General features: G+C 47.0%; 1 protein-coding gene across 1 annotated transcript in view; it reads left to right on the forward strand.

The window, feature by feature from the left end:
• Positions 1 to 738: 738 nt before the first annotated feature.
• The window catches only part of Flvcr2 (FLVCR choline and putative heme transporter 2), a 71,192-nt gene continuing 47,315 nt past the window's right edge, over positions 739 to 24,615 (forward strand). Inside the window, exon 1 of the mRNA XM_021178943.3 lies at positions 739 to 1,832. Coding sequence (XP_021034602.1) covers positions 1,095 to 1,832 — 738 coding nt within the window. The 5' untranslated portion in view covers positions 739 to 1,094. The remainder of the gene's footprint in view (positions 1,833 to 24,615) is intronic.

Below are 24,615 nucleotides of genomic sequence, written 5' to 3' on the forward strand. Positions count from 1 at the left end.
CGCTAAACCAGAATCCAACCTAAATTTTGGGTTCTTTATGTGAACCCATGGAGTTGTAGGGACCAACGCAAGCCAGCATTCCTTCTCTGAAAGCCTTGCTTCCAGGCTAAGAGGGGATCGGTAGGTGGCAGCGGAGGGCTACGAGGCTGTCTGAGTCACTTCGTTGCCTCACTCCCAGAGCCTGCGCAGAGACTTGGTTCCACAACTTTCCCTCCAGGCTGTGCTTGGCTCGCGGGGTTCCCTAGTGGGAGACCTCAGGGACCCGTCAGACACTAAACAACACAGACGAGTTCACCAAAATAAGTCTTTGTCGGCTGGGAGGTCTCTGAGAAAAGCAAGCTTTCCTTTCACCAGGCACACCGAACTGTCACCTGGAAAGCCCAGCAAAAGAGAGGAAGGTAGGGATCTGTCTCGGATCCCCCTGAGCAGTTTGGGGACTCCGAGACTCGGTGCACGCCCGCTGGCCACGAGAAGACTCTGACCTCGGAAGGGCGTGAGGCGAAGTCCTCATTTACCAGCGAAGACCTCTGGGAGCGGGAGGGGGGGGGGACAAGTAAATTTAGGGAAAGTGTAGGGGTGGGGGCTAACCGGGCGGTTTCCATGGCACCGGGGACGTCGGAGAGGAATGTACCCCCCAACCTATGGCGAAATAAGAGCGGCGCCTTGCGAGCCCCGCTCAAGGAGGGAGGGGATCCTGGGTGGGAGGGGTTGCAGGGCGTGGGGAGCCGGGCAGGCCGGGGGGCGGGGCGGTCACGTGCGCCCGAGGGGGCGAGGCCCCAGCCTGCCCGGGAGCAAACCGAGCTCGCCCTGCCGCAGTTCGCAGTTCGGGAGTCAAACTTTTTCCAGGACGGTCAACGCTTGTTTCATCGGGACAGCCTGGAGCGCGTGGCAAGGCGTCTGCGGCCAACTTGGGGGGACAACAGTTTGCTAGGGAGTGATTGATCGTAGGGACCTGAAATCTCGATTTCTCAGCTAACAGAGGTGCGCTCCCGGAGAAGTGTTGCCTCAGCTCTAGGGGGACAGGCAAAAGGCTGCTGACACATAAGACTGTAGGAGTCAGTACGTGCCTGGGATTCAGGAGCTCGCTTGTGGTCATGGTGAATGAAAGTCTCAACCAGGAGGAGAGCAATGACAGACCTGCGCCAGAGTCGGAATTCCAGATGGACACCAGCTACTCCACCCAGCCCAGCGGCTCCATCCATCCCAGTGTCTCAGGCCACCCCAGCGTCTCAGGCCACCCCAGCGTCTCAGGCCACCCCAGTGTCTCCATCCATCCTAGTGTCTCCATCGACCCCAGCGTCTCTGTCCGTCCCAGCAGTTCAGCACACCCCAGTACCTTGGCTCAACCCAGCGGTTTGACCCATCATAGTAGCTTGGTTAGAGAAGACAGCGTGATCAAGGTGAGCAAGCGTCGTTGGGTCGTGGTCATGGTGTTCAGTTGCTACTCCTTGTGCAATGCCTTCCAGTGGATTCAGTACGGCTCCATCAATAACATCTTCATGAACTTCTACGGTGTCAGCGCCTTTGCCATTGATTGGCTGTCCATGTGCTACATGCTGACCTATATCCCTCTGCTCCTGCCCGTGGCCTGGATGCTGGAGAAATTTGGTCTTCGAACCATCGCTATCACCGGCTCAGCTCTCAATTGCCTGGGAGCCTGGGTAAAGCTGGGCAGCCTAGAGCCTCACCTCTTCCCGGTTACAATGGTGGGTCAGGTCATCTGCTCTGTGGCACAGGTCTTCATTCTGGGCATGCCCTCACGCATTGCTTCGGTCTGGTTTGGAGCTGATGAGGTTTCAACAGCCTGCTCCGTGGCTGTGTTTGGCAATCAGGTGAGTAGAGGGCGGGTGTGTGTGTGGACGCCTGTTCCAAAGAGAGAGAGCATCTCACCATGATGGGGCTGAGTATGTTAGAGGGTACCTGAAGATGTGAGAAGCTGTAGTTTTCTGGTTCACAGCCTTTATGACTCTTGGGTGGCTTTGTGGTTGGGTGTGGACTGACAGTTTAGTTGGGTGATTGTGACTGTCAGTGACATTGAAGATTAATGTGGGGGAGGGTCACAAACAAAGGACTTTTTCTTTCATCCACAGTTTTTCCTAGCCTGTAGGAAGCGTACTTCTAAAACATGGTCGTTTTTTGATGGTGTTTCTCCCCAGCCTTTATCAGTACACCAGTTACACCAATTTTAGGAATGCTGGTCTTTCAGCAATCTTTGACTGCCAGGTGGCTGTTTAGGTGTCCTTGGTGGTTTTAGCTGGACCAGCTAGATTTGCTAGAACTCAAGATCCTCTGTGCACAGAACTGTGGGCTGGGCTGTTCTTACCTTTTACACACAGCTGAAACCAGGACACCTGGGACCAGGCTTTGTGCTAAACTCTCTGGGATTTAGAGCCAAGTCGAGTAGGAGAGAGTAGAAATCTCACTGCGAACTTCCAAGAAAGCTTCTGGTCTAAGCATTTTCTGTCTTTGTCCTTTTGCCTTTTCTCCTCCTGGGGCAAGCAATTCCACATTCTTATGATCTTAGAATGGTTCTCACCTAGAAGCTTGGGTGTGTTTTGCCTCTGATTGCTTTCTCTATGGATTTGAGGCAAAGCAAATGTTTGTGGGCGCTTCTTTAATTGGAGCCTAGGTCCTCAGATTCATTTCTTCCAAGTTGCATGCTGTCCAAGCTGCTGCTGACAGATCACTGGTCACCCTTAGCTCTGGTGAGGCTATTTTGTCTTACCAGTTCATTTAATTTAGAAAAATGTGTGTAACCTCTGACTTAGGCAGAAACGTTCTAAAACTTCTCTAAAGGCAGATTTCTTTTTGTCTTCTTAAGTTAAAAAAAAAAAAAAAGTTTACCTGGTGCTCAGTGTGGTGGTGCAGGTCTCTGTAGGCGAATGTGGTGAGTTCCAGGCCTGCCAGAGCCATCAAACTATTCACATGATTTCTTCTTGTGAGTTTTGTTATTTGGAAAACCGAATTGACTTAAGCCTGGAGATGAGCCAGACAGTGGTGGCACGTGCCTTTAATCCCCGCACTTGAGAGGCAGAGGCAGGTGGATCTTTGTGAGTTTGAGGCCAACCTGGTCAACATAGTGAGTTTCAGGACAGCCAAAGCTACACAGAGAAATCGTGTCTTGGAAAAAAAACAACCAAAGCAAAAGTCTGTAGCTGAAACTAGATGGACCTTTTGGTTAAGGACACATTGCAAAGAGACACTGAGGGCTGGAGAGATAGCTCTGCAGTTAAGAACACTTACTGTGGGCTGGTGAGATGGCTCAGTGGGTAAGAGCACCCGACTGCTCCTCCAAAGGTCCAGAGTTCAAATCCCAGCAACCACATGGTGGCTCTCAACCATCCGCAACGAGACCTGGCGCCCTCTTCTGGAGTGTCTGAAGACAGCTACAGTGTACTTACATATAATAAATAAATAAATCTTTAAAAAAAAAAAAAAAGAACACTTACTGTGCTTGCAGACCTGAGTTAGATTCCCCACACCTCTATTGGATGGCTCACAACTACCTGTAACTCCAGTACAAGGGGATCTGATGCTTCTGCCCCACCCCCTTCCAGGGCATCAGTGCTTAGATGTACAGACTCACAAGTTATAGCAATAAACATTTACAAATAGGCTTTAGAAAAAGATAGATATTGAACTGGGTATAGTGGTGCATGCCTAGAATCCTAGCACTTGGGAGGAAGACACAGGAGGGTCAGAAGTTCAAAGTCATCCTAGGCTACATAGTGACTTCAAGACCACTGTGACTCTGTCTCAAATATAAATAAATAAACAAGCAAATAATAGAATTGCATTTGACAGTCATACTTTTTGTTTTGTTTTGTTTTTTGGGTTTTTTTTTTTTTTTTTTAGACAGGGTTTCTCTGTATAGTCCTGGCTGTCCTGGAACTCACTCTGCAGACCAGGCTGGCCTCGAACTCAGAAATCCGCCTGCCTCTGCCTCCCAAGTGCTGGGATTAAAGGCGTGCACCACCACCGCCCGGCTCGACAGTCTTAAATTCTTAAGGTAATATGGCTGTGAGTTTTCATGTCTCTAGCCTGGAACGTAAACTTGTCCCTTATTGGGTCTAGGGCTGGGGCATGAAGGGTCTATCTTCCAGAAACTCCTTATTCTATTAGCAAAATACTATTCATAGAAGATGGCATAACCCAGTCCTTTCATTTGGGAAGAATTAGAAATAGTTCTCTCTGTTTACCTGGGGACATCTAAATTGTTTGTTTGTTTGTTTTTGAGACAGGGTTTCTTTGGGTAGCCCTGGCTGACCTGGAACTCTGTAGACCAGGCTGGCCTTGAACTCAGAGATCTGCCTGCCTCTGCTTCCCAGTGCAGGAAGCAAAGGCAGGCACCGCTGTCACCACCCAGCTCACTTTTTTCTGTCATTAGTCCTAAGGCACAAAGTAACCCCTTGATCCACACCTCTGAAGGACGTAATACTAGATATGTTAAAATTTAAGAGAAATAGTTATTCATTTCCCATTCCACCCTACTCCCCCAGCAAGGTCAAGAAATGCTAAGAAATTTACATTTAAAAACACCCGAGGCTGGTGAGATGGTTCAGTGGGTAAAGGTACCTGCTGCCAAGCCTACCACCAAACCTGCCAACCCGAGTGGGGTCTCCTGGATCCACATAATCCTGACCCAGTGTTTCTATCCTGCCTTTGACCGTTTAGTTCCCAGATAAAACACACATGCACACACACACACACTTTATATTTACAAAAAGCCGTAGACAGCACAAGAGCTGGGCAGATGTCTACCCTCTAAGCTTATTAGACGCCACTTTCCCCCATATTACTTACTATGTTTCATCTAGGCTGCTCTTAATTCCAATTGGCCAGCCCTCAGGGCCGTGTTTTCATGACTCACTTAATCCAAGGTGGCTTCTCTCTCCTCCTTCACCCCTTTCCCCCTCGAGGTTCTCCTCTGAGCCCCCAGGCCTGAGAATCCTAAAACCCTCCTATGTCTCTTCTGCCTAGCTATTGGCTGTTGGCATCAGAATTAACTTGGGTGCAATATCAAATAGTGTCACTTGGGTCTATGCACGACTCTCCCTCTCTGGGGCAATCAGATCTTGAGGAGCCAATGTTAGCATTAGAATATAAGCAGCATCAGGCCAACCCACTACATAAACATTCTGCAGACTTAATTCTTCATGGCTTGCAAACTTCACTTTGGCTTTGCTAGTGTACATCACCTCAAACGCTACATCATTTTCAACGTGGTGGTTGGGAAAGCACAATCAAAGAAAGAGATTTCCCAAAGAATACTGATATTTGTGAACAGAAAAATATTAAAATGATAATATGTATATCCTGGAAATCTATCCACATGTGCAAACAGGTAGAGGATAGGGAGAGTTTTAAATTATATTTTATTTATTTTGTGTATAGAAGTATGAGCATGTGCCATAATGCATGTATGGAGATCAGGGGACAATTTGCATTCTTTCTGCCTTGGAGGTCCTCAGGATTGAACTCAGGACCCCGGGTTTGTTGGCAGGTGCCTTTATCTGCCATCTTTCTGGCCCAAGGGGGAGTTTTAAAAGACATAAGCGAAAAGGACTACATCAGAAAATATGAATTAACAGACTCTGGACACAATGATTAATATCAACGTGGTGTGGGTCTGAGTCTGAACTCGCAGATCCTGGGCAGATATCCTCATGAAATGCTTTTCCTGCGATGCCACACTGGTGCTGGGGATGTGACACAGTAGTAGAGTGCACGCTTAGGGTGTGCAAGATCCTGGTCTGATCCCCAGCTCCACATAAGTGCAGTGACTTCTGTAAGGTCAGGGTCTAGCAGACGCTCTGTGACCATTTCCATGAGACAAACTGTTTCCGTTCACAATCCCTTTATTGACCTTTGTTTGTTCAAGACAGATTCTTAGTGAGCTCTGGCTGGCCTGGACCTGGCTAAGTAGACTAGGTTGGGTTTGAACTCAGATCCTCCCACCTCGGCCTCCCAAGTGCTGGAATTGCAAGCAGGTCCCACCCCATTGTAATCCTTTATTACGCGTTGCTCTTGTTTTGTTAAGGTTGACACAAATGGCTATTTTGATCCTGACAACTTTTCTGTTTCCTTCACACAGTGGGAACCCTGGCCTCTCTATTCCATTCTATAAAATGTTTGTGCACTTCCCCCGCCTCTGCTTCTATTAAATTCAGCTCCCAGGCGGTGGTGGCGCACTCCTTTAATCCCAGCACTTGGAGGCAGAGGCAGGCAGATTTCTGAGTTCGAGGCCAACCTGGTCTACAAAGTGAGTTTCAGGACATCCAGGACTATACAGAGAAACCCTGTATCAAAAAACAAAAACAAAAAAACCACCTAAAATGTGCAAAGTACTTTTTCATCCATTTTTTTTTTAAGTTTAATCTTTTCAGCAACTCCTGTGAGGTAGGTAGAATTGCCCTGTGGTCGGTCACAGGGGAGGGAATGGAGAGGAACATAAAAAGAGTGAACTTAACCACACTCTCGTAGCGACTGAGTGGTACCAGAAGAGTTGGACCAGCTCTAACTCCAAAGTCCAAATGTCAGCAAGCCAACACCTACTCTTCCTGGGGGAAATCCAGTGTTTTGTTTTGTTTTAAGTAATCAAGTGTAGGGCCGTGATGGTGCACACCGTTAACCTCAGCACTTGGGAGGCAGAGGCAGGCAGATCACTGAGTTCAAAGCCAATCAGGCCTACAGAGCAAGTTCCAGGATAGCCAGAGCCACACAGAGAAACCCTGTCTTGAAAACTGAAAACCAAAAACCAAGTCACCAAATAACCAAACAAACAAAAAATCAAGGGCTCGGGCACATACAGAGTGTTTGGCTAGCCTGTACACACACACACACACACACACACACGAAAAGTGGGAATATGAGGTTATGATTTTGTTCAGTGTTTGTCTTAGGGTTTCTATTGCTGTTGAGAAAGTACCATGACCAAAAAGCAAGTTGGGGAGGAAAGGGTTTATTCAAGCTTACACTTTCAGATCATAGTCCATCACTGGGGGAAGTCAGAACTGGAACTCAAGCTGAGCTGGGACCTGGAGGCAGGAGCTGATGCAGAGGCCATGGAGGGAGGCTGCTTACTTACTGGCTTGCTCAACCTGCTTTCTTCTAGAACTCATGGCCACCCGCCCAGGAATGGCACCACCCACCATGGGCTAGACGCTCAGCATTAATCACTAATTGAGAATGTACCTTACATCTGGATCTCAAGGAAGCATTTCCTCAAGCAAGGCTCCTTCCTCTCTGATGACTCTAGCTAGTGTCAGGTTGACACACAAGATCAGCCAGGACAGTGTCTTAAAGACTTTTAATGGTTGCTTGTTTGTTTAAGGTCTCGCTAGAGAGCCTTACCTTACCTGGAACTCAATAAGTAGACTCAACTGGCCTTGAACTCACAGAAATCCACCTGGCTCTGTCTCCCAAGTGCTGGGGTTAAAGTTCCCTAGACATTGCCAGGGAAGTGGGCTAGAGCCTGAAAGAAAGGAAGGGTGAGATTGCCTTAGGGGTAGGGAGGACTGGAGATTTAACACTGAAAGTGAAGCTCTTGCCTTTGTGTGGTGGACTCTGATCTGGGGGAGTCGGGTGGTAAAAATTGCACTTTTTTTTTTTTTTTTTTTGGTTTTTCGAGACAAGGTTTCTCTGTATAGCCCTGGCTGTCCTGGAACTCACTTTGTAGTCCAGGCTGGCCTTGAACTCAGAAATCCACCTGCCTCTGCCTCCCAAGTGCTGGGATTAAAGGTGTGTGCCACCACCACCCGGCTAACTGCATTCTTTTTGATCAAGTGTTGTTTCAAGGGAAAGCCATCTGCAGTGGGATTTTTGAGTGATAAGGACACATTGTTACTATAGAAGACTTAAAAAGTCTCAAATGCTAGGCAAAAGGCTAACTTGGTGCATACTTAACATATCAAAGCAGACCTGGCTGTCAGGTTCTCTTAGCATCTCTCAGTCCCTACCTATTACAGGGCATAGCTGACATACCTGGTTTCCTACCCTAAACTCTCCAACCCAGGGGCTGGGCCACCCTTTCCCCTGCTGCCCTGCCCTATATAATCCAGACATGTTGACTATGCTAATTCTTTCTTTCTTTCTTTCTTTCTTTCTTTCTTTCTTTCTTTCTTTCTTTCTTTCTTTCTTTCTTCCTTCCTTCCTTCCTTCCTTCCTTCCTTCCTTCCTTCCTTCCTTCCTTCCTTCCTTCCTTCCTTCCTTCCTTTTTTTCCCCATTACCTGCCTAGCCTCCTGATCTCCTGGTTCTCCCTTCTCTCCTGGCCTGGCTCAGGGTCATGTTTGCTCTGGACTCTCCCAGATGTCTCTGCCTCTGGCTATGTGGCTCTCATATCCACAGTAAACCCTCGCCCCCTCCTCACCACACCTAGAAGCAATCATGCCTTCCTTTTTTTATTTCTGGTTTATTTGTTTGTTTGTTTCATTCAAAAGGAATCCTTGTAGTAGAGTCTGAGAGCTGGGGGACCCAGGATAGGATAGATGATGGGAGTCAGAAGAGAGCTTCCAGGTCGGCTTCAACCCTAGATGAGGGGAGATAGCCTGCAGTACATACAGACAAGGAAAGAGAACTCAGGCCCTGCCACCCAGGATAACAAGGAAGCAATCTGCTTTTAGAGGTAGGGAAACACAACACTTTCGAGGTTCGAATCCAGCAGAAGTCCTGGTTGTCTAAAATAACTCTGGTTCGTGGAACTGTAACACTGGAGCGTGTGCAAGCCTCACATGGAACAAAATTTTCTGGTCGCCCTGCTAAAAATGTAAACGGCAAAGGAGAGTATTAGTTTTAGTGCAAGATTTTAGTTAGCACACCACACGTCAAATACTATTTAAACACGTCGTCAATCTAACACAATTACTAGTGTGATGTTTTATGTCTCCCCCCACCCCAACCCCCTTGTGGTCCTGGGAATCCAACCTCAGGCTTCATTGTTCTAGGTAAGTGCTCTACCATTGAGCTACATGCCTCGACTTTACACCCTCTTCATTGCCAAGTCTTTGGAAATGTATACACTTCCATGTGCGTTTCCCCGTAAGTTCTGAATGGCCTTGCTCCACAGGCAGCTGGACATTCAGGTGAACAATTAGGGGAGAATGGTGGTGGATAAAGATGGGCTCTCAGAAGTGACTTCAGCCCCAAGGAGGCTGTGCTTGCTTGACTGGCTGAGCCTGTGCTGTCACCAGAAAGGCTGAGGGAGGCTGAGGATGAATGACTCAGGAACCAGAGTTCTAAGGTGACGTCAGTGAAGTCTTATTTCAAAATCTAGACCTGCTTAGGTATGGTGACCTGTAGGTCAGGAGATCAGGAGGAGATCCGGGCTTATCATATAACTCTGAGATCTTTCCCTACTTGGATCTGCTGAGCTCAGGGCCTGGCCAGGGTCTGAGATGAAGGCCTCTGATTATCTGTTGGTTGACCTTGCAATGGCTACCAGGAACTCCCACACCTGACTGCCCTCTGACTTCCCAAAATGCTTTGGAAGACGGGGAGAGGTGGGGGTGGGGCAGGGGAACCTGTTCAAACCATATGATATCTGCTCTTTCTGCTGGGCCAGCCTTGTCAGAACAAAAGGGCAATTGTTGCTACAAAATGTACAACCTGTGGCCCTTAAACCTATCTTCCTTCCTTCTTTTCTTTCTTTTTTGGTTTTTCGAGACAGGGTTTCTCTGTATAGCCCTGGCTGTCCTGGAACTCACTCTGTAGACCAGGCTGGCCTCGAACTCAGAAATCTGCCTGCCTCTGCCTCCCGAGTGCTGGGATTAAAGGCGTGCGCCGCCACACCCGACCTTTCTTTTCTTTCATAGTTAAAAAGAAATTATAAGTACAACTTTTCACATGAAAAAAATTTGGGAGGGGGTGTAGGGGATGTGGGAATTGAAACAGGATCTTATCATGTAGCCCAGGCTAGACTTGAACTGCAGTAGTCCACAGGCCTAAGCTTACAAGCATATATTGCCACATCTAGCTTGAAATTTGTTTTTGTGTTCCGTTTTGTTTTAAGTCATGATGAAACAACATAACAGGGCTATCCTATGAAGGGCTGGTAAGGTCCATTGAATCAACCCCATTTACTGTTGTTACCTGTCAGCCCAACATACATCATCATTAAACAGTAGTTCTTCTTTTCTTTTCTTCCCTCCAGCCCCTGGAAACTCTCTCTCTGCTACTTGGTACATCTTTGTGTTTGAATTTGCCTATTCTTGAAATGGACTCATTCATGGGTCTCCAGGGTCCGACTTATGAAGTTGGTTCTACTTTTATTTTCTTTGAAAATTTCATCTGCATGGGTGTTTGCCTGCATGTATGCCTGTGTACCACATGCATGCCTGGTGCCTGAGGAGGCCAGAAGGGATCCCTTGGAACTGGAGTTGTAGCCAGTTGTAAACTGCTAATGTGGGTGCCAGAATCGAACCCGGGTCCTCCGGAAGAGCAGTCAGTGCTCTTAACCTTGAGCCACCATCTCTGAGATAGTTTTTGAAGGCTTGTAACTAATTCAAAGATTCTATTTTTGATGAGGTATGTTGGTGGATTTATTTACTTTTACTTATTTATTTTGGCTGTTGGGGTTTGGTTTTAAGATTAGATCCTGATAAGGAGTTGGACTGGCCTTGAACTTCAGATTTCCTTTCCTTAGCTTCTTCACAACCAGTCTAATAGAAATGAACCACCCCACTGTGTGTGTGTGTGTGTGTGTGTGTGTGTGCACGCTCACACTAAATTTCTATTTTAAAACCATGGGTTAGGTAAAATTGCTAGTCTGAGACTTTGGGGGGCAGTGGCATGGAATTGAATTCCAGTTCTGCCTTCTTTTGCTCTGAAGGCCAAGTGGCCCAGCCCTCCCCAAACATGGCCATGTGCCTGTGTAGAAAGACAGATGTCCTGTGCAGACATCCTTGTCCAGGGAGGGCCCAGAGACACATAAGCAATGTTTTGTAGTTTTCACCATAAAAGTTTCTCTATGTTTAGCTGGCTCCCCTCTGAGGTTAGCAGTCCAGAGCTTTTGCTGAAAGGACAGTCAGCTGTGCAGAGGGACATATATATCTCTAGGCCCTCCCTAGAGAGTTGGTCAAGGATGCCTGCACAGGACATCTGTCTTTCTACCCAGTCGCTTGGCCATGTTCCAGGAGGGCTGGGCCACTTGGCCTTCAGAGCAAAAGAAAGAAGGGAGATGCCTGCATGCAGCCATCCTTACCAGGCCTGATTTATTATGTTTGCTCTATACAGCGTCTGGTGTTCAGTTAGGAGGAGTGGCAGCTTGGGTCCCCTCAGGCTGAGGGGACAGGTTAGGCCTCTGAGTAGGACTCCTAATTCTAACCCCCTTGCGATTCAGAAGTGGAGGGCCAGGGGATGCTCTGATGGAATGTGAAACATATCCATTGTAGATGTTCCTAATGCTGGCTTGTAAATGGAGATTTCTCCAGCATACTGGAGGAGCTCAGGTTGGCTTCACTGGCCCCCACCTTGACTTGATCCCTTGTAGACCCTGCTACAGTATCTGTTAATTGCACGGAATCAAGTCTATGTCTTCAGGTCCTGAACCCCTGTTCCCTCCCTGTCCTGTCCTGTCCTGTCCTGTCCTGTCCTATCCTGTCTTATCCTGTCTTATCCTGTCCTATCCTATCCTGTCCTATCCTATCCTGGTTACTTCCCAGCATCCACTGCTCTCACTTGGCTCCATACCCATCTCCTTGAAGCCATACTATTTTGAGAATAAGAGAGGCCATGGAGAATGACGTCCACAAGTGGTTCTAGGTTCTCACTCCCCTGCAGAGACATTAAATAAACAACCCGGAACTGGACAAAGTAACTTCTTTATGTGACCTTTTTCAATTCTGTCAGAGAGCTACAGAAACTAAGAAGCAACCGAGAAAAGGCAGTGTTCAAGAGGTAGGAAAGGTCATGGCTTTGTGCTCCTATTCTGGATCCTTCCCAGAACTGTTGCAGCCTCCTGGAGGTTTGCTTGCAGACTACTTTGCAGATAATTTGCTGCATTATCATTTGTTTTTAACACAGTAGCATTTGATACCTAACAATGAACAACCCAGCAAGAAACTTAGGAAAATAAATCAGTTAATAATAGTGAACAACAACAACAACTAAACTTAGGAACAAGCCAAGAAAGTCAAAGACAGTGACCCTTCTTCCCTTTGGATTGTGTAAGTGCCCACAAGTGAACTTTGGAGCACTTAAACTCCATCCTCAAAGCACTCTACTCCACCTCGTTAAAAGACCTTGACTCCCTTGTCAACAATCTCTCGATTATACACTGAGAACTATAAACTGTTGCTGAAAGAAATGAAAGGAAAATAAATAAACAGAAAGTACGGCTGCGTTTGTCCGCTGCCAAATTTCATGATGTTGAGACGGCTACAGCGCAGCGTGCCCGGAAGGTTCTGGTCAGCGCAGTGTGCCCGGAAGGCTCTGGTCAGTCTCTCTCCAATCCCAGTGATCTGTTTTGTAAAAATCAGACAGCTCATCCTAAAATTCACAGGGAAGCTCAGAGAGACCAAAGTAGCTAGAGGAATCCCACAGAGAACAGTGACAGGGTCAGGGCTTCAAAATGCCATGGGGACAGAATGGCTTTGACAGAAAGACATATACAAAGATCAATGAAATTTGGAAGAGAATTCAGAAGTCCTCATATCGAAAGGTTTTGTTATTGTTGTTGTTGTTGTTGTTTTGGTTTTTTAGAGTATATGGGCTACCTATATGCAGGTGCCCACCAAGGCCAGACGAGGACATTGGATCCCCTGGAAGTGCAATTAGAGGCAGTTATGAACTGTTATATGGGTGCTGGGAACCAAACGTGGGTTCTCTGCAAGAGCACCAAGAGCTCTTAACTGCTGAGCCATCTCTCCAACCCTATTTTCTTTTTCCCAAAAAACAGTGTGTACGTGTGTCTGTGTCTGTGTGTGTGTGTGTAAACACACAAAGAGTAGCACATACTCATGTGGATATCAGAGGACAACTTTCATAAGTCAGTTCTCTCCACCATGTGAGTTCTAGGAACTGGACTCAGGCTTCTCGCTCAGGCTCCTTGGCAAGCAACCTTATCCACTGAGCCATCCTATCTGCCCTGTATCAGAGATTGTTGACAAGGGAGTCAAGGTCTTTTAACGAGGAGGAGTAGAGTGCTTTGAGGATGGAGTTTAAGTGCTCCAAAGGTCACTTGTGGGCACTTACACAATCCGAAGGGAAGAAGGGTCAATGTTTCTAACTGGCTGGCGTGACCAAGTTCCTGAAAAGCAACGTTAAGAACAAGATGTGTTAGCTATGGCAAAGTTAACTGGAGTCATCTGCATGCAGCTCAGCTGGGGACTTGGAGCGTTGGTTCTCAACACAGGGGAAGCTAGAAATGAAAAGCTGGGTATCGAAGAATTCAAGTCATTAAAAGCAAACTGGATTTTGCAGACTCTGCAAGACTTCAGTCACACGAGGCTGCCCAACCCTACGCTGCTGTAGTGAAGGACTTGCAGGGACGACTCATAGTCTCACCAACCAGGTTAGCACCTGGAGGTTCATTCCCAAAGATTTAATTTGCCACAACAGCTCACAGACAGATGAGACTACCTGACTTCAAATTTGCCAGCTTTTAAAGGATGCAGTTTAGGAAATGTTAAGAGAGGTGTGGGGTTTGGTGTGGGAAGAGAGAATGTGTGGAGTTACTCCTGGCTCTTGTAGGCCAACTTCCCAGCCCTCTGTGTGTTCCCAGTCTGGAAACTCCCTGTGATTCAACATTCTAGACTTTAGAATTCTGTCTCTAGAATCCAGACTTCTTAATACAGCTCAGTCTTGAGTGTTCCTCCCTGGAGTTAAGAGGAAGATGAAAACAGGTAGTTCTCATTTTCCGGTCATTGCTTTCTAAGTAAAGGTAATTGCACTGTCCAGGGAGTCTTAGCCTGTTACCTCATTATCATAAATTCAAGTCTTTTGGGGAGGGACTCTTTTTTTTTTTTTTTGGTTTTTCGAGACAGGGTTTCTCTGTGTAGCCTTGGCTGTCCTGGAACTCACTCTGTATAGACCAGGCTGGCCTCGAACTCAGAAATCCGCCTGCCTCTGCCTCCCGAGTGCTGGGATTAAAGGCGTGCGCCACCTCGCCCCGGCTGGGGAGGGACTCTTTAAGAATTACAAGAAGACATTTCTGTGATGCAGGTCTTTCCAGGGAATGTTGGAGCTTTGAGCCAAGAACTCAACAAGGGTTAAATAATATAAATATAAGTAAAATTTGTATTATGCTACAGGTATATAAATTAGTCACATTAAAAACCCGGAGAGTTAGGCTGGTGGTTGCTAAGGAGCTGGAGGAGGGAGACTAGGGAAGTGCTGTTTAATGCTGTTGTTTTCACTTTAAGAAGATGAGTTGGGTCATGGGACTTTTGCACTTTAAAACCAATGCTTAATATGATGGAACTGGTCCACACACTCAAAATGGCTAAACCACATTTTTCCCCCTGTTGATGTTGGAGATGGAATTCAGGGCCTTGTGTCTGCTAGGGAGTACTCTGCCACTGAGCAAGGCTCTCACCTGAAATATTAAATATTTCTGTGTGATCTAAGCTTATATCTAAGCTGTGTGTGTAACTACCATCACCAAGGGAAACATATCCACACCTACCCTCTTCCTGCTGGAACCCTTTCTGGGGAGATTAGGGGTCCTTTTGTGGGTTTGTTTGTTTTTTTTTAATTTTCTTGAGACAGAGTCTTTCTGTGTAGTCTGGCTGTCCTGGAAGTCTTTCTAGACTAGGCTGGCCTTGAACTCCTAAAGATCTACTCGGCTCTGCCTCTGGAGTGCTGGTGTTAAAGGCATGCACCACTAGGCTGGCTCTTTTTGTAGGCTCTTATTAATACAATAATTTAGAGATGGACTCAGAAAGAAGCTTGGGGGCAGTTTTATTAGTTTTGGAGGTTTTGTTTCATTTTAAGCACAAACAAGATGTAAATCTTAGCAGCTTCTTGGAATAGGGAGATGGAGAAGAGGAAGAGAAAAACCATCCTATCTTCTGCAATAGATGCTGCCCAGCCTGAGGGCAGAAGGGTCAGGGGAAAGGGTCCGAGGAGGGATGGGAAGACCCAGAGCTCCAGACAAAGCATGTTCAGGTCTTGTTTGGTATAGGAAAGAATAAGAGACAAAAAAGAAGAAAAAGGAGAAGTTAGGCTTCTCTGAGTTGGGACTACAAAGCAGGCAAGCTGCCGTGCAGGCGTGGCACTGCCTGATAGACCAGAGCCCTGGTTCTCAACCTTCCTAATGCTGCAGCCCTCTAATACACCCTCATGCGTGGTGACCCCCAACCATAAAATTATTTCATTGCTACTTCATGGCTATAATTTTGCTACTGTTATGAAGTGTAATTTAAATATCTGCTATGCAGAATAGGTGATTTGTGATCCCTGTTAAAGGGTCCTTTGACAACCCCCACCCCCAGAAGTCATGACCCACAAGTTGAGAACCACTGGACTAGCGGCTGCAATGAGGGGTTCTGGCTCCAACATTATCTTATTAAGGGGATAACTCACCTCCCTTTACCTTAGCATGTTTTGGGATGAATGGGGGCCACTTTACTCCTGGCCACAGGATTGACAAGCCAGCTGACTCACTCTTAAAAGGACACAGTAGTATGTAATTTAGAATATAAGGTCTTTACTCGATAGAGGTTGCATTCAGATCCCAGGCTTTTGATCCCCTTTTACCCTTGCTTTTGTGGGCCTACACGAAGCTCGCCTACCTCCATTTTTTTTTTTCATGCTTAAATTGAATTTTGAAAGAGTCTTACCCAGAAAAGCGAAGGTAGGATCCAAAGCCTCCATACCCTGGACATTCCTGCCCTGAGGGCCGCTGTCCCTTTGTTTCCTGGGGCTTTGTGAACTGCTCTACCGTGCTCTGTCCCTCCTCCTTCCCCCTCATCGCCAAGTGGACAGCTTGCCAAAGGGCCAACCTGACTGGCAGGAGGAGCAGGGCTTTGGGCATAACAGTGCTAGCCTTTGGGTACGTGACTTCCTTGATTTCCTGAAAGAAATGTAGATGAGGAATTAGTGTGCCTTGGAGGTTCAAGTCCCTGGAGGTGTCCATGCACACCCGAAGGGAACAAGAATTGGTTTATTCTGACCCAACTAGGAGTGACCATGGCCCGAGGACACAGATCCAGGCTGCCCTGAACAATATGTTCCCTGTGAAGAGTTTATATGAGCATTCAGTCATAGAACAAAACTGCCGTAAATCAACATGGGGACATCAGAAAGGCTGTTTACAGTAAAATCAGGACACTTTAGATGTAATCTGTCTGCATTCTTAGTTTTAGGGTTAATAGAAGGTAATGTTTTGCTAAACCCCCAATGCATTCCAAAGAATTTCTACTAGTCAAAAGAATGTTTGATACACAGGGTGGTGACAAGTGCTTGTTAAGGGCACTATCTTTAGATAAACCAGGATAGTTTTAGCTCTTAAGGGAACTTAGTTTACAGAGGAAACAAAATGAGCATGCCGAGACTGTTTTCTCTCCTGTTATAGAATTAATATGTCTTCCCAGTGAGAGACCAATCTGCAATTTAGAGATTGATAAAGAGGAAAAACTCTTCAATAATAGCATGTGGCTGGTTTTGGTTGATGTACAAAAGGGGGTCAGCCTCAAACAGAAAATTTTACTAACTTATGTAGACTGCAAGCTTATGTATTTCATACTTGTCACCTTTAGACTCTTTTAGCTCCTGGCCTCAGGTTATACTTTGAACAGTTTAAATGGATAGGAGACTACAAGTCTGGCCACTGAGGCAGGTGGAAGAGTTACACAGCAGAGATAATATCAGACTTATTTTTAATACACCAGCCTTGGTCTTTTCCAATAGTTGTGACCTTGGGTGGTTTTGCTCTCCTGGCCGAATTGTTCATTTCTTAAGAAGAGAACCTGGGACTTAATGGCAGACCAGGTCTTATTGACGATGTCACCCTGTGCTGCCTTCTTGAGCTTCCTCTGGTGACTCATGCCTTTAATCCCAGCACTTGAGAGGCAGAGGCAGGAGGATCTCTGGGTTCGGGCTAGACACTTAGTGTAGTATGCACTTATGGGAGGTGTAGGGTAGATGACTACACTATTACTAATGGCAGATTGTAGGTCAGGGTTGTCTCTTTTGTTCTGGGAATGAAGCCTAGTAGCCGGTCAATCCTGTTGAACAAACATTTAGAGAAGCCTTATCCTAGCAACCCTAAACTTCACTTATCTCTAAGAGGTCTGGTTAGTATACTACCTATCTTTGAGGCATTTTGGATGCAGAATGCCCATAGTTAAATTCTACTTTGTGTGACTTAATGTCTTCTAAGCAGATTTTTTTTTGTTTTTTTTTTTGTTTTGTTTTTTTGTTTTTTTTGTTTTTTTCGAGACAGGGTTTCTCTGTGTAGCCCTGGCTGTCCTGGCACTCACTTTGTAGACCAGGCTGGCCTCGAACTCAGAAATCCGCCTGCCTCTGCCTCCCGAGTGCTGGGACTAAAGGCGAGCACCACCACGCCCGGCTAGATTTTTTTTTCGTAAAATCTATTCTCGTGTCTTCTCCATCACCATGTGACTCAATCTGGAATGGGCCATCTTGTCATTGTTGTGTACATTGGACACTGCCTTTGTGTAGCCATCTACCCTACAGCCAGATCCATAACTGTGGTGAGTCTCAGATTCTTTTGTAAACTGGAGACAAAACTGGCCAAGGCAAAAGAAGTGGAGGAGAGTTAAGTAATTTCTTAGATAGGAAGTACCAAAGAGAGACTCAGGTGTAGCTCAGCAGTACTTACTTAGCATGCACAGGGTCCTAGGTTCAATCCCCACCACTGAAATGCTAAAGGATGAAAATCTATATTCAATTTATTGCATCTATTGTCCAGATGTAGATAAATCTACAAGACTCCAGTACGGGCACAGTAAGAGGCAAGCGGACAGCTCTTCTGGGAAGCTGAAATTTGAGTTGATTCTTAAGGGGAAAAAATTTGTTTGAAAATTGTATGTGTGCTCTGCTGTGGTCCAGGAGAGGGATCCTTGGAACTTGAATCTGGTGGTTGTAAGCTTCCTGATGTGGGTACAGGGAAGTCAACTCAGGTCATCTCCAAGAACAGCAAACGCTCTTAATTAACTCCGGTTTCTAGAGTTCTGTCTCCCCCCTCCCCACAGATAGGAACTCTCTATGTTGCCTTGGCTGTCCTGGAGCTCACTCTGTAGACCTGGCTGGTCTTGAACTTTTATATTTAGAGATCCACCTGCCTCTGCTTCCCAAATCCTGGGATTAAAGGTGTTCACTACCACTACCTGGCTTAGAGTTGAATCTTAATGAACAGAGAGGGCAAGAAAGAGCTAGACCAGAAGGGGGTGGAGTCATCCTAGAGAACTCCTTAGCAGTGTCCTGATGTCCTCCAGCGCTTCAGAAGCTGAGAGCAGAGTGAGGTCCAAGGACAGAGTGTCATTTCCCCTGACTCCGTGGTGACAAAAACTCTTTGATGTAACTTGGGAGTCTCTGCTATGGCACAGATACCAGGTCACATGACAGACTGCAGCACCCCTCACAGACCCAAGATTCTTCTTCTCAACTTCTGGGGTGCATACATCCACTTTCTGTTGCCTGATTCCTGATCTGTTTCCATAAGTGCTTTCAGGAGATGTTGTTTCCTAGACTTAACAGCCTGCTCTACCCTCACCAGTCAGCACGAGGTGGAATGTAGAATGGAATGTAGAACGGAGGACCAACCCCTCAGGAGGGATAGGAACCACGAGGTCAGATGAAAACTGCCTGTTCCTCCTCTTTATCCTCTGTCTCCCATCTTCTTGCTTAGTGCCATTTCTAAAGCGTAGGTGAGCATCTTTCTTTTCTTGGTCCTGTGGAGCAAGCCCCTCCCCCCCCTTTGGTGATTCATCCCAGGAGCCTACAGATCCTGGTGCCCAGCTTTTCGGACCTCAGCTTCTCTCTATGCACAGTGTTGAGATGCAACCTGGCCAAACAGGCAGAGATGACAGCAGGCTAACTGCTTGCAGAGGGGGATGGACGGGGGTGGGTTGGATTTTACTTCCTTACCAACTTGTGAAGACTATCCAGTAATGTCAGCAGAGCACTAGGATGGCAGATTGTGTCTGTTGGCTTCTATCAGACTTCATCTCGAGAGGGAAAGCAAATGTCATTGGAGCTGAGAGACACAGCCCAGCACTGCTGCCAGGAACCAGAGCAGTGCTCTGCTCAGGGACACCAAAGGCCTATCCCTGACCACCACAGAGAACTTCAGGATGAGTCAGAGGAGAGCAAATTTAGCAAGCTTATTAAGGATTTGGACAGATGTTGTGGTTCATGTCTGTAATCCTAGCTTCAGGGAAGCCAAGGCAGGAGGATCGCTGCATGTTTGAGGTGAGCCTAGACTACATAGTGAGTTCCAGGTCAGCCTGGGCACAGATGAGGCCCTGTCTAAAATAAAAAGAAGATAGAGGTACATGGGAAGAGGACAGGACATAGCAAGGTATGGATGTGGGTGTCTTAAGAAAGAGAGGCATTGTGTTCACACTAGCTCAGATATGCATACATATAAACATATATGTATGTACTTCTATATGCACCCATACCACCTGGAGGTTAGAGCTCAGACTGTTGAAGGGAGATGTCCAAGGTTATTGGGTGCACATAGCTGTTTTCCACAGCCTGCTGATTCTTGATCTAGCTCCAGAAGTGCTTTCCTTGACTTAAGTGCTTCTATCTGTATTTGTCAGCTCGATATATGGACTTCCTGAGACCCAACAGGATAGATGTGTGTGCAAGCGCAAGTGTGTGTGTGTATGTGTGTGTGTGTTTTAAGACAGAACATCTCTGTGTAGTCCTTGAACTCACTCTGTAGACTAGATTGGCCTCAAACTCACAGAGAGTAACCTGCTTCTGCTTCCCAAGTGCTAGGATTAAAGGTGTTCTCTCTCTCTCTCTCTCTCTCTCTCTCTCTCTCTCTCTCTCTCTCTCTCTCTCTCTCCCTCTCTCTCTCTCTCTCTCTCTCTCTCTCTCTCTCTCACACACACACACACACACACACACACACACACACACACACCTTAAAGAACTCCCTTTGTTGGATGAGGTTGTAAGGTGGTTTATGAGGCCCATTGTTGTTTTGAATGTCCTTGCTTGAGCCGTCTTTATCTAACCTAGAACCATGCAATAGTCCTGTAGTTGAGCCAGTCAGTCTAGTTTTGTTTTGTTTTGTTTGAGACAGGGTTTCTCTGTGTACCTCTCTCTGGCTGTCCTGGAACTCACTCTGTAGACCAGGCTGGCCTCGAACTCAGAAATTTGCCTGCCTCTGCCTCCCAAGTGCTGGGATTAAAGGTGTGCGTCACCACGCCCGGCTTTCCAGTCTAGTTTTATCTATTGTGTTGAAGTTTGATTTTCAGCCAACATGAAATGCAGACTAGAGTGTGGTGTGTGTGTGTGTGTGTGTGTGTTTCTCCTCCTAGTCTATCTTCTAACCTGCCTTAGTGAGCACAAGCCCCCTTCAGTTTCAGAAGTTGTATTGGATCCACAGCACTGAGGACCCTGGAGTAGGGAGCAGAGAGACCACAGCAAGGTGGCAGTTGTGGAACGGGTTGCTCTCCCCTGCCCCATTTTGAGTCTATCCTGGAAATTCCTGCTTTCTGTGCATAATGTTTGGGCTGGCACGGCTGTATCTTCAGCTCACTGTACATGAAACTATTTCTGTGCCTGTCTTCTCTGCAGATTGTAGGAAGGGAGGGAGCAGCTCTGAGACAGCCAGCCTAGTTTAGCAGGTCCAATCTCTGTGGAGATATTTGTTTGAGGATCATGGCTGCCCATTGAGCAATCCAAACCCCCTCAGGCCTTTGGCCTCGTCATGTTTACAGAGTCAGATTGAGCACACTGGGGAAGTGTCTGTTCTGAGGAGGTAGGAGGAGCGCTGACCTCTTCCTGGCCTGGGACATCTGGGGAAAGAACAGTTGTCTCTAAAGAGTGGCCCATGCACCTCTAGGATCGGAACCACCTTAGGGTTCGTTGGAAGTGGATTCCTATGTGCAAGAGCAAACCCAAGGATTTGGTGGCTCTGGGGCAGAAGTTAGGAATCTGTGGTTTTGGTCCTCCCTGGGGGAGAAACACAACATGTACTTTGTTTATAAGCCAGGGAAGCTGGGCCCAGCTCTGCCAGCAGCTGGAGTGAGGCCTCCAGCAGGACACCTGTTCTTTTTGGGCATTTGTTTCATTGTCAGGAGCAGGACTGTGGGACTCAGAGTTGTTGTGAAGGCTGAGCGAGGCAAACTCCTGGAACCAAGTGCATTGTCCTTTTCCACCCGTCTTACCCCCCTGGCCCTAACCTCCATCTCGTAGGCTCTTTCTACTGTCTGACTCCAACCGCCCAGAACATCTCAGCTACTTTCCCAGAAATCTTTGTGAACAGTTCCTTCTCTCAGGTGCCAGAAGTTGGGAAGCTGGCTCCCCCTGCTCACTCTGTGTGTGTGTGTGTGTGTGTGTGTGTGTGTGTGTGTGTGTGTGTGTTGGGGGTGGTGGTGGTGGTGAGGGGTGAAGCCATGGGGTCAGTGTGTCGTAGCACTTGCACTCCAAGACAGAGCCCTGCCTCCTGACAGCTGGAGCTCCGGGACTCTCATCTGAAGAAGTGATACCTGACTGATGCTGGAAGGGCTGAGGACACTGGTGGGGGCAGAAGGGTGACAGGCTGCACAGTCTCCTCTACAAGTCCCGGGTGTTTTGCTACCCGAGGCTGTCATTCTTGTCCTGCTCCTCGATGCAGTAAGGAATTTTTGGAACATCTTTAAAGATAACTACTTAACAACAAGGCCTGGGGAGAAATGGAGACTTGTGTGTGTGTGTGTGTGTGTGTGTGTGTGTGTATGCACACGCGCGCGCGCGAGCAGTTTGATCCAGCCCTTGATCCAGCCCTCTTACTAATATTCCTCACCTTTCTATGTGTTTTGAGACAGGGTTTCTCTGTGTAGTCCTGTCTGTCCTGGAACTCACTCTGTAGAGCAGGCTGGCCTCACAGAGATCTGCCTGCCTCTGACCCCTGAGTGCTGGGATTAAAGGCATGTGCTGCCACCACCACCTAGTTTCTTCTTCACCTTTTATGTATCACAGAATCTCCCTCTGCTCCCTTGAGAAAATCCCTCACAACATTTCCTCAGTTTCTAAAGCCTTTAATGTGGGTCCTGGAGGAGCCACAGGCGGTCCAGCCCCTTGGCTTCCAGGTAGGTGGAGCTGAGTCGGGGTGGAGCCTGGGAAGGCTCTGGACTCCTTGGTTCTCCAGAATGCTTCTGGCCAGCTGCCACAAATGCAGTCCTTTGTGTGTCTGCTACATCCTTCCCCAGCCCCAGGGGACATCCTGACTGCTGGCTCTGTTGCATCAGGACCAGCCTCTTAACACCTTGCTTTTTTTCCTGTGGCAGAAGGAGATCTTTCCTCCTTGCTGATGTTTGCTTCTTTGAAGGCTAGTAGGGGAAAAAAAAAAAACATATTATGTTCTCAGGGTCTGGAAGACTCTGGGGGACTTCTGGAGACTCTAACATTGTCTCCTTTGATTGATGTGGAGAGAATGTTGGGAAGAGACCCATCTATGTTACCTGTGCCTGATGACCCAGACGTCCTGCCGACCAGCACAGCGTGTTCTGCAGCACAGCCGTGCTCTGCACTTAGAATTATCGGGGATCTCTCCCATGCCTTTGTGGGCTCTGCTGACACTTGGTGCTTCACTGAAGTTAAGCACTGGGAAGGGGATCTCAGAGATCTAGAACTTGACCCTGTGACTTTCAGCACACTGTGTGGATTTCGCTATGGAATGGAAAAGGGGTCTTCCCAGGGTTCTGCTAGCTCCATCTGGATTTTAGACCACCTGCAGCGGGTATCATTGGATTGAGACCCGGATAATATTCAGGATGCGCTGCTGTCTTAAAAGTAGTGAAATATTCTGCAGCTGTTGACTTTTGATCCCCTTTCTTGAATTTAAACAAACAAAAACGTCAAAGACTCCAGACTTGTACTTTGATAGGAAAGAAACAAACGAGTTTTCTTGTACATATTTCATAACTTGTCTATCTTGGGAAGTACAACCTTGGACCAGGGGCTACACCCTCCATTTGGCAAGATCAGCACTCTGGTCTTTTTCAGTCAGCTTCCAAGTAAATTCTGGTAATTTTGGTTGTAGGAGCCTGTCTTAGTTAGGGTTTCTATTACTGTGAAGAGACACCATGGCAGCAACTCTTATAAAGAAAAACATTAATTGAGGCTGGCTTAAGTTTCGGAGATTTGGTCCATTATCATCGTAGCATGCATGGTGGCAGGCAGGCAGATACATTCCAGAGAGGTAGCTGAGAGTTCTACATTCTGATCATGGCAGGCAGCCAGAAGAGAATGCCGTACTGGGCATGGCTTGAGGCTCTGAGATCTCAACCTGCCCCCAAACCCCGAGTGACACACTTCAACAAAGAAGTTGAACCCACTCCCAACAAGACTATACCTCTTAATAGTGCCACTCCCTCTGGGCCTTTTTATTCAAATCACCACAGACCCTCTTGGAGCTTCTGGGTCCCCAAACCCCTTTCATGGGTACAGAGAAGTTGCTGTCCTTGACCCTTGCTGGCTGGGCATTCTATAGTTCCCAAAGTCCTTCAGCACCTTCTGGGTCCCTGTGGAAAGAGGAGTATATGTCTGGAAAGTTTCTGTCATCTTCTGTTAGTGATCCAAGGCTCAGTTCCAGAAGGTAGAGTCAGGCAGGGACAAGTTTCTCCTAGAGAAGAATGGGGTTGGGCAGCAATGCACAATTCCAGTGAAGCCATAGTTCTTTGAAGGGGTTGACGATTTCTATGTGTTGTGGGGTACCCACCAGAGAAGACTGCTAGGACAGAGGTTTAAGCCAATAGAAAGTCTTTATTAGCTGGCTGATAAGTATACTGTGTGTTCGGGATCCCAGTGTAGCCCTGAGCCGTTCTCATGGGTGAGCTTTTAAGCACAAAAACCATATTCTGAGTTGACATCCTTCAATTAACAAAAACAGTCAGAGGGAGAGCTATAGAAGCCAAAAGCAAGGTTAGTACATTTAGAGACTTTCTCAGAACTATGGACTTTGATGGATTAGGTCTTTGTTTTCATTTTGGCAGGTGGTGCTGTCAAAGTGCTGAGTTTTACAGCCTGAATGGTACTTCCATCACGTTGTGCTGAGGTCTGGGGCTCTGTTAACACAGCCCTCTTTCCTCTACTGTCTGCCCTGGGTATGGCTTGAGATGCATCTTTTTTGTTTGTTTGTTTTTGTTTTGTTTTGTTTTGTTTTGTTTTGTTTTGTTTTGTTTTGTTTTTCGAGACAGGGTTTCTCTCTGTATAGCTCTGGCTGTCCTGGAACTCACTCTGTAGACCAGGCTGGTCTCGAACTCAGAAATCCACCTGCCTCTGCCTCCCAAGTGCTGGGATTAAAGGCATGTGCCACCACGCCCGACTTGAGATGCAGGCTATTGTCCCCTTGGCTATGTGACTTTGGGAGACAGGGCAACATAGCCTTATTTTACTTACTGGACCACGGTTGCATGTCTACTGCTGCACTAGAGATGCAATGTGAACAGGAAGGACAGGGTTCTGCACCTGTAGGGTTTATACTCAAGGGA

The sequence above is a fragment of the Mus caroli genome, unplaced genomic scaffold (genome assembly GCF_978045245.1).
Source record: "Mus caroli unplaced genomic scaffold, Mus_caroli_1 scaffold_14, whole genome shotgun sequence".
NCBI classification, from domain to species: domain Eukaryota; kingdom Metazoa; phylum Chordata; class Mammalia; order Rodentia; family Muridae; genus Mus; species Mus caroli.